The sequence below is a fragment of the Pteropus medius genome, unplaced genomic scaffold, assembly GCF_902729225.1.
Source record: "Pteropus medius unplaced genomic scaffold, Ma_sr-lr_union100, whole genome shotgun sequence".
NCBI lineage: Eukaryota > Metazoa > Chordata > Mammalia > Chiroptera > Pteropodidae > Pteropus > Pteropus medius.
Genome location: NW_024349224.1, coordinates 3,797,895 through 3,808,611, shown reverse-complemented (window position 1 = coordinate 3,808,611; position 10,717 = coordinate 3,797,895). Strand labels below are relative to the sequence as shown.

General features: G+C 39.0%; 1 protein-coding gene across 7 annotated transcripts in view; it reads right to left on the bottom strand.

The window, feature by feature from the left end:
* The window catches only part of CYLD (CYLD lysine 63 deubiquitinase), a 41,409-nt gene that overhangs the window by 2,103 nt on the left and 28,589 nt on the right, over positions 1–10,717 (bottom strand). For all 7 annotated transcript variants that reach the window (XM_039880851.1, XM_039880854.1, XM_039880848.1 and 4 more), the window contains 8 exons: positions 10,322–10,463; positions 8,961–9,083; positions 6,840–6,931; positions 5,968–6,034; positions 2,434–2,566; positions 1,392–1,500; positions 477–595; positions 69–285 (listed from right to left, as the gene is read on the bottom strand). In XM_039880851.1, the coding sequence (XP_039736785.1) occupies positions 69–285; positions 477–595; positions 1,392–1,500; positions 2,434–2,566; positions 5,968–6,034; positions 6,840–6,931; positions 8,961–9,083; positions 10,322–10,463 (1,002 nt within the window). The remainder of the gene's footprint in view (positions 1–68; positions 286–476; positions 596–1,391; positions 1,501–2,433; positions 2,567–5,967; positions 6,035–6,839; positions 6,932–8,960; positions 9,084–10,321; positions 10,464–10,717) is intronic.

Genomic DNA, 10,717 nt, shown 5'->3' with positions numbered 1-10,717 from the left:
CCCCCCCACCCCCGCACCCCCCCACCCCACGGCCCCACCGCGCGCACGAGGCCGACCCGGGCACGCACCGTCCCGGTCCGCCATGCTGTCGAAGAAGAGCCAGGCCGAGCCGTCCTTCCCGTACTTGACGAAGGCGACGTAGTGGCTCGTTTCTATGCAGAGCACGGCGAACAGCTCCATCTTCTGGCAGGGGACGCAGCCGTGCCGCCAGTCCCGGTCCGGCAGGTCTTTGGGCAGTGACACTGGGTTATATTTGTGATTCAGTCTCTTGGGATGCAGGTGGACCTGAAACGGAACCGGACTGAGCCAAAGCCGCCGTGCGCGTGCACGGAGCGCGCCCCCTAACGGCGGCCAGGCCCGTCGCCCGGGGCATTTCCAGGGGTGAATTATGAGTTCGAAAACTTTTCGAAACCTGACACCTGTTTTCGTCGCAAATACCTTAGCGAGGGAACGTCCGTGAGTGAGGCCAAACTTACTTGAGTGTTGCAGGTTTTGCAAAACTGCTTGATCTTGCCGGCTGCGATGTCGCCGTCATCGTAGCATTCTCGACACTCGTACATGGCCAGCCCGCCGCAGATCCGGCACTGCCGAGGGGCTGGGGCGGCGGGAGGGAGAGGCGTGTTAAGGAAACTTGAAAGAGGGGCTTTCTTTCATTAACAAGAGTAAAAAGTTAAGCTTTAAAGATAATGCTCGTGGACTAAATAACGTCTCCCCGCCTCACCCCGTGACTTTAAACTGGATTTCCTTGAATTCGGCATACCTTTAAAGACATTTTCTCTGACTAGATGACAAATTTTGTAATTACTATATTCCAGGGTGTTTTCCCTCAATTATAAAACGTCTACTGATGAAAATTCAAAGAAAGACGACAGTATAAAGAAGAAAAGCGAAAGCATCCACAGGTTTAGTTAGCCATAGAAAACCACTGCCAATGCTATCATGAATCTCCCCCGTTATGTCATGTCTGCACATTTACAGAGCTGCGTGCGCGCATGCGTGTTTGTGGCTCCTGCTGTCCGAAGTATCCTAACGTTACACAATGACCCCGTTTACATGTGTTGGTGTCAAAAACATGGATCTTCATGGCAGTAATCCTTTGACAGACCATAATTCATCTAACCACTCCCTCTTGTTAATACAGATTGTTTCTAATTTCTTAATCATGCAACAATAAACATTTGCGTATAAGATAGTTCTCTGTGTGTCTGATTATTTTCTGAGAATAAATTCCTAGAAGAGGAATTACTAGCTTAATGCTCCCAGGCTCCTCCCAGATGCTAAACTGCCTTTTAGGAGACTTGTGTCCTGTTAGACACTCGTCCACAATTATGGAGCATGCCCTGATGGCCTACTCCTGAAGAACAGAACGAACTAAAAAACCTCGTACTTACTGTCTTCAAGTAAATCTGTTATATTTAATTCCAGAGAAGGAAAAATTTTTTTAAATAGTTTAAAGTCTTTTCCAAACCGAGGCATCTGAATAATCAGACATGACGGTGCCTAAAAAGAAAAGATGGATATTTTCAGAATCGAAGTGCTGAACAAAACTTGTCCCTGTGAAACTGAAAACAGACACGGTTCTCAAACCAGGCAGTAGTTTCGCCGTAACATTGAAGGCCTGTAACACAGGACCCACGTGTGAACGTGCAAGGTGAAGGCTGAGCACCAACGAGCCACGACTCCAGGTATCCAAGACCCCAGGGATGCACAGGCACCCAGAGGTCAGGCAGGTCAACACCCTTGGGTCTCAGAATATGACGACTGGAGTGACATTCTACTTTGGGTTTAAATTTAATAAACGTTTTGGGAAAATTGTTTTTGCAAATATAATTAAAAAACTGCCATCGCTGAAGTACCCTATTCCTTATATTCACAAATAACTGTCAGTGTTAAGGTTTTACCAGAACAGTCCTAAAATGAATACAATAAAGATAAACCACAAACATGGACGACTAAGATCATGAAGAATCTCAATAAAGTGAAGGAAAGATAATTTACATTACTTGTTCGTTAACGATACCAATATAAGTGAATTTATTTGGTCTCTTACTGAAGGAGGAAAAGTAAACTTTTTTTTAATATTTGAGTAATACGCTTGGGTAAAATCTGAATTGAGTGAAATGTTAAATTGATAAAATAACTTTAAAAAAAAACCATAAATCTTTGCTTGAAACTACTTACAAGTTTTCAAGTTACAAATTAGCTTGATATTTTCTTTGGCACCAAAAATCTACAAAGTTTGATCTTAATTCTAAGACATTTTCTACAAGGACAAAGTTGAAACACTGTGCTTTTTAAAAGAATTTCATGTTTTGTTAACAGCTTATTTTTCTAACTGCTCAGTGGGTTAAAAATAATAGTTATTGGATCTACCAGTAGTTGTAAGAATCCTAAGAACTTTCATGTAAAATATAATAAGTAATTATCACTAACCTCTGCAAATTTCAGGTTACTGTTGATAAAAGACCATTCTAACAACTGCTGAATGGTAGGAACTCCAACTTTCTCATTTTTTTCCATAAAAATTTGATAGAAGTAACAATCTTGTACTTTTTGACCTGCTGATCTAAAAAACATGCCAAACAAACAAACAAACACACACACACACACATATAATTTATTCCTGAAATACCTAGATCAAAATGTGGACTTGTTCCAAAAGTACTTGAGAATAGAAAAAAACCCATGAAATTGAAGCTGCAACTTTATACAGTCAGAGCGACAGACAATAATTTAGATAAAACAATGAAATGTCCTTGTGCATGAGACCTTAAAAACGATTTCTTGCTTTAGTTTTCATACTGAAAAATTCAGCGCTCAGGATAAAAAGAATGGAATAAGTAACACTGCAATCGAGAAGCACTGCGTAATAACCAGAAGCTCGAGTCACTTGTTCAACTTAACTGTTCAAATCTAGAAAGCAGCAAAGTGCATCTAACACCTGAAACAGGAAAGTAAGTTCTTATATGGCTGAATGAGACACACCCTTACAGACCACTGAGACCAAACTCTTCATTTCTAAAACGAAGGGCCAGAGATCTCGGGCAGGACCATCGCTTCCCAGCAAGTCAAAAGCAGAGGGTGCAGGACCCAGCTGTCCCAACCGCCACCCGCTGTCCTCTCCACCACACGTGCTGTCTCTGTAGGCGGTCACCCGTTTATTCGACAAATGCCACATGAGTGCCCACGACGTGCTGATCACGCTGCTGTCCTTACCGCGGACGATTCTCACTATTTTACTATAGAACGCATTAATCTTTAAGGCTAACTATCGAAGAATTAATCATCTTGAAATTTACTATTTACCTTTTTAGCAGAATTTCTGGGTATAGAGTCAGACTGTTTATATCTAGATTTATTATCTAGATTTCAAGATTTTTAGGGAAAAATATTAACATAGTTTTCATCATAAAACCTCAGCTCTTTAGAGACCAACCTTCAGAAACCCTCGCTTCCCAAAGCAACTTAGACTCTGAAGTAAACAAAACTTATTCGGTAACAAAGCGGATTTTTGAGAACCTACAACAAATAGAAATGATAACCAAAAAATGTGAAGGCTCTGCTATATCGATATTTTAATGGGTCGCTGATGACTACAAAAGGCGAGCATTTCTCTGTGAAAGCCAAAAGGCATTTAAAAAATTAATAGGTAACAGAAAAAAAATAAGACAGGAAACTAAGAAAGCAGAAAGTAGTAGAGGTCAGTAGCGATTAGAAATAGTGACGGTGATGGGGACGGGTGGCGGGGTGAAGGGCGCACCAAGGAGCAAACACGGGGAGAGAGAGGAGACCCAGAAGTGGGAATGCCAGACAAACGGCTCGTGATACTGGGACAGAAGGGGGCGGAGGGGAGGGCGACAACCCTTTATCCCTTTGAGCTACATTCTGGGTAATTTCTTCAGATCTGCTTTCCAAATGAGCAACTCTCTCTTCAGCTGTACATGCTGCAGCCAGGGAGGTGACCCCGCCCGACCATGTATCTATCACACATGGAGATACAGACATTACTTTTGTATTCTGTTTCTGGGAATTCCATTTTTGTTTATTGGATTTTGTGTGTTATCAAATCTGCATTTATCCTTCATAGGTATCTAAGTCCTTCTTTTGTCTCTTCCATCGTTTAAGAATAGTCTACAGTCTCTTCGAAGGTGCTCATCCTATCTGTTGCATCAGCTGAGGCTCCCTCGGAAAGAAAGGCTCTTGGAAGGGAATAATAACACTCGGGGGAAAAGGGCTAACTTTCAAAGCATCATCTTATATCTTTTAATAATCTTTAAACCAGCGATTCTCAGTATGAAGATGTTGCTGAAAGGGAGGGGTGTTAGAAGTGCCCAAGGCCCTTTCAAAGCTACAAGGCCTTCAGACACCTGCGATGTGTTCCCATCTGTGTCTGGTCCCTCCTAACGCCCTCGGAGGATCACTGCACTATTCATCCTGTGTTATCACTGGGCCTGAATGACATCCCCAGGGGTGTTGGGCCAGGCAAGAAAGAATGACGACTGTTTTAATCATCTGGAATTTATCTCTTGAAGATGAAAAACAAAAGTGACTTTTCCTCCCAAATTGCCTGCTAGATTTCCTACATCATTTAGTAAACATATCTTTCCCTCCTATTTCCATCTGAAAGCTGACTTGCAAGAGATTGAAATAGTACATACAGTCAATTCTATTTCTGAGCTTTCCATTCAGGTCTATTGACCTGTATTTCTAATTTTATACCAGTATCACACTGTTTTAAAAGTCGACCGCTTTGCCTCTATAGCTTCAAATAGAATTCTTTAAAAAAAAAATAAAACTTCAATTTTTTCACCCATTTCACCCAGAAGAGAACACTAAAATCACTTACAGAGTTAAGATCTTGCTTATATGCAAATTATTTTATTTAAAAAAATTCATATCTTTAAGTTACTTAACCTTCTTACCTGGAACACAAACTTTCTCACTAATTAATCAAATCACCTTCCAGCTCAATGCAAATCTTTTAAAAAACTTATCTCGATAGAATTGACTTCTTGGCAATTTATACTTTCATGAAATATGAAATTATATCCCTTTTTCATTTGCTAGAGGATATACAGATATACTGTTGATTTCTCCATGATTTTTTCCTACGTGGTCAAATTATAAATTCTTTTGGTAATACTAGCAGTTTCTAAACAATTCTCTAGGATTTTCTAGGTATACTCACAGCTATACCATCTTTGAATAGATAATAAACATGAACTCTTGATGTTTATGTATCCTGCCTTATTTCATTAGTTAGAACATCCAAAATAACATCAAAATATAACTGTGGGTACATCATCCCTTCTTTTAATCCACCATCAAAACCATCACTGAAGACACAGAGGTAAGAGTACTTGTCTGTGATTAGCTTTTAGGGAAGTAAATGATACATCAGCGAGATTTTAAACAGAGACACCCAGACTAAAATGTACAAAGGTCCAGCATTCAAACCATCTGGAAAATTCATCCATTTAGAATAACTCAGTAAGAATTTTACTGCATTAGATTCAAGTCTTTCATTTCAGATGGAGGAAAAAAGACAAAGTTATAAAGCTGGGAATACAAGAGCCAATTTAAGGCTAAATTAATTCTTTGAGTGATGGGTAGTCAAAATCAGTGTTCTCACTGTGTTTGATTAGGTTAGAATAAGCTCCTCTTAAAAGGGTTCATTAATTTAAATCACAAAAATATTTATAAACCATTTTATAAGAAACTGATTTGCAATGATATTTATCACTCAGGTTAAAATTAAAAGCACAAATTTACACTGGATTCATCCTTCAAGTTAAGTATGATACTCTGGAGAAGACAGTGATTAAAATTAATTTGCATGGTAGGAACCTAGCATATTAAGACCCCTACACAAAAACAGTATTAAGTAATCACTGAAGAAATCATTTCTGAATGATGAAATGAGGACTGTTGTTTTTCCAATGTTTCTGTAAACAATTTAAAAGTTACCTTATTTTTAATAATGGTTCTACCCTTAAAATATGATGAAACAAAATATTCAAGAATTCTTCAGGATCTAGGAGAAAATAAAAAATCAAATAAGTGACAGACAAAACTTTCAAATCATTCTGTTTTATAATTTATAACAGTCATATTCTTATACTGAATTTGATTTCATAATCAATATCATTTCAATTAAAAGCATAGTTCTTCAGTTTTTCTAATGAAAAATATAAAGGATATGATAAAGCATTATATTCTGATTTTGTTATAATTTTAATGCATTTGAAAAGGTTTAACAATTCACATAAAATGAAATAATTTAAACTTGGGGGGGGTGAGGCTTAAGACAAGTGGAATAAAATCTGAAGTATGACCTTGTCGTCTCTTGATATTTAAATATTTACCAAGACTCCAAACGTTACAGCTGGTTACGACAGGCTGTTCACCCATTCAAAGTCAAGAGCTGCATCTGAGTAAATCCATTAGCTACGAACAGATTGAAACGCTGACTCTGACCTTAATCCTAGCGGGCCACTTTGTAGCTCCCTCTGTAACAAGGAAAGCCACGTGGGACAATGTGGATGACCCAACGCGGTCACCCTTCACCCATGTCTGAATATCACTAAGGGACAGTAAGGAAATAACCTTTTTTATTCATTTAACACAGTACAACCAGCCAATTTCTCGAAGGAGTTCACTATCCCACAGCGCCACTCACTTTTAAAACAGAGGAAACATTTTTAAAAGGGGAGAAAATTAGAAATCACACAGAAATTTCTATTTATTAATAAAACTACACAGACACACATTTCAGTCAATAAGTTAGAATATGCTTTCAAATTATGTTTGATGCATGTCCCATATGTTAAGACAGTCACCTTTTTCTTCAGAAGTAAATCCTGATGCGGCCTCAACTTTTTCAAGTATTTTTCTCAGTTTCATAATCTTTGTTGCACACACATATCCATATCTATGTTAGTAAAAAAATATTAATACTGGCATATACATTAATATATTTTGACAATCACACATTTCTTATATAATTCTAGCATATCATAAATCAATAGGTTAGACAATTTTTTGAAGAATACAATTATGGGCTTCTTCTTGAGGTTTGAAAAATTAAAAATCTAGAAGCGGAGTTATCCCAGACACTATTATACCCTAAAAATAACGATCACACACTAATACAAGAAAAAATGTTTTCAATTTATGACGACTGGTTTTTTAATACTTGCTTATTTGCTTAAGAAGTTAAAACTAACTGTAAAACGGAATACATTATGTGGAGGGGGAGTCCTTTCAATACTAAAAGATGAAAGGGGAAGAAAAATCTAAAATCTGCGATCAAACTAATCATCATAATTATGACATTTTCTCTCATCTTTGTCTGAATGCAGGACACGTTCAACACGTTTAATGTCAATCCGTGACAAAACTTTGATTCTAACAATGGCTTCAGAAGAGACGGGAGAGGCCACCGTGGGCTTAATAGTGCGCTGAGAACTAGCTTGTTTCACAGCCGCCGTTTGTGCTGACTGTTCACTCACTTGTTAACTCTGTAGCCAACGCGTACTGAGTACCTACCACTTCCATAGAAATCTAAGCTTTTAGCCACTGAGAATACAAAAAAAAAAAAAATGAATATAGTGAAAAAACAGGTTCTACAACACAGGGACGCTGCAGACACACAGAATCCTGATCGCGACAGGATGTCTGTAGACAGGGTGACAAAGTCGGGCTAACCAGGACTCCGAACTGGTTGGACATAGAATCCAAAGAATGTTTATTAACGTGCGACGGAGTCTGGGAAGGAAAGGACGCGTAGTTTCGGACTGGATCTGTCTTGTTCTAGTGTCAATCACTTGAGGGAAAAAACGGTGCCGTTTAAAACTTTGCATTTATACAAATAATACAAAATAATTGATGCAAAAATCGAGACTCGTGATTATCTTAAGGGGTAAAAACTACAGACATTTTCATCATTACAGAATTTAGGGAAACAAAAGATGTAAGTGGAAAATTTATTCACTTACAATTTACTTTCCTAGTCAAGTTATACAGTAGGTCATCTGAACGCTCACTATATTTCAGTACTTTGCATTTTTTTGGTCAAGATCTTGTATCAAACTACTTATTCATTTTAATTGTTAAATAAGAAACATATGGCACAAAATTTAAATTTAGTTTAATATGAACTTTAAATTATATAGTTTTCTCCCTATGTTCCTAAACAAACAAATCTGTTTTATGATCTATGGCCCTAACTCTTCGTAATTTAAATTTTATAATGTGACAGGATCATATATTCCTCTGTCACTTATCACAGGTCTTTACTAGATGTCTCGTCGCTTGTGCCTGTACTCTTACAAACTGCTTCCTGTTCCCAGAGAAAGGCATATTTATAATTCTTAAGCTAGGGAATGAGCAAAAACATCACTTTTTTTTTTAAGGGAAGTGAAACGGGGCCTAAACTTATTCCTTTAACCAAGATGTGTTAATAAAATACACTTCATCTCTTTCCAATACAGAACTAATAAATACCAGCTACTCCATGAATAAAAATTTTCCCTTGCTCCTTTTCTTTCAAGTAAAATTAAGCTTAATAAGCTGGGCCATGCCAACTGAACTAATAAGCCTGACTGCTGTTGGGGCACTGTTGGAATAAACTGCTTCAGAAGACAGGAATCCCAAATGCTTTTACACTGCATGATTTTGTCTAAATCTACTGTACTTGCTAAATTATAGTATGCTCTACCAAAATGGTTCAATCACTTCATACATTATGTGCTATATACCATGGCCAGATTTAAGAAATTAAATAAGTAAAGGCAGTACACAGACCAAAAGTTTAAAAAATGGTTAAAACTTCATCAAGAGAGCTAATTTTTGCCCATTTCTTACTAAATGAAAGCAGGACATAAATTAATTACTCTACAAAAAAAACCAGTATATAGGACACCACGTAAGAGAAAAATAACTATACATCTTCTACTTACATTCTCAGAGGATTCACAATTTCTGTCCTCAGTAGCTCTTGAGTTTCACTATAATATTCTACATCATTCTTTTCTTTGGGTCTAAGTAACACGGTGTCCAGAACAGAACTAAAAGCAAACAAGCTGCAAAATGAAAAGAAATTTTCCTCATGCTATAAACGTGTTGTTATTTGAGAAACTCATACTAAAAAGAACACGAAGAGAAAAACCACCAAGTCCGGAGAACAAATAATGAACGAATTAGGATTTTCATTACCACAGGTTCCCAAGGGCCCTGTCACGGTTCGGCCACCCCGGCCTAGAGCTCCTCCAGGTTAAGGACAATACTAATGTCAAGGCGAGCTACGGACTGGCAGGCCTACAGGATAACAGCATGCCCTCGCCACGCTGGGAAAAGCTCTCTGCAGAAGCTGGAAGAGGGCCTACCGACCCGAGTCAGACCACAAGCAGGCAGCAGGGAGGAGCGTGGAAGCTGAACCCCAAGGCGAACACGCTCCGACATGTCACCTGCTCCAGATGCCACCCCCGTCTCTCCCCACGCCCCACTGCAGAGATCTAAATTTCTTTAAACGCCGAAATCACTTGTGATTGGCTGACAGCGGTAACTTGCTGGTATGAGAAAAGCTCTGGCTGATAGATTTTTATCAGGAAATCTAAAGAATATTATGTCAATCTTTGCTTTATGTCCATAGATCTGAGTGGAAGCATCCTGCCAAAAAAATGGCCACCACGTTTACCCTTCTCCCTACCTTTAAATTTTTAACATCTCATTAACTTCCTGATTCTTATGACACGGCCGTCCAGAGCTGGACGGTGACACTCGATTTAACTGGCAGAGTACTTGGTTCGGTCTTTACAGTGTCGAAATTCTTGCCATGCTAAGTTGTTCCACTTTGGAATAAACTACACAGACGAGGGTAACTGGGCTTCGGCTGAAAACGAAGTCCTTCTATGACTGCTCCCGCCTAGCAAAGCAAACACACAGCAGCCCACGGCTTCTTGCAAGTCGCGACATTTGACACGTGCACGAAGACGCTGTGCTACTCTCGTGGGCCATGGGACCCGCGCGCTCTCGCAGTGCCCGCTCCACCTGTAACGCCACCATCCACCTGCTCGCCATCATTCCCCGCATTACGCTTCGTGTTAACTTTCCAGACACAGGCACACGAGACCACATTCGATAGCTTCCAAGGAGCGTATACTGGAATGCAAATCTCCCTTTCTTTCCTGAGCCCCCTCCCACCCCGTCCCTGCCAGAAATAAATATTTCCCCTCGGCTCCTGCCGATCGGACTAACGATAACAAACGTGACCGTGAGGGGAGGTGGCGGCATGCTCCTCCCGCGCTGATTTTAATCTTACCAGAATAAGGTCGAGTCCAAGTAACAAGAGTTGTAATGGCCCTGGATCCCTTTCTTCTTTCCAATCATTATCTCTAACCCCTCTTTTTCCATTTTTGGAGGAGTATTTTCTTCTACTACTTCACTTAAGTAGCCTCCAAAGGCTGAAAAGAAAAATAAATAAAAATAGCAATTCTTTTAAATAATCGCGATATGTATTTCCACATATTTCTTCACTTAAAAAGTTACATATTTTTGCATTTTGCTGCAAAATTCATTTCTCAACTTAAAGGTAAGTTAAAGGTGAGTTTTTGGTTAATTGTTAGTCAGCTTGGCTTGTAAAGAACAGCTTTGGCTACTGTTCATTTTCAACCTCACTTCCTTCCCAATTTAAAAACACTTTATAGTATGTTAAAAA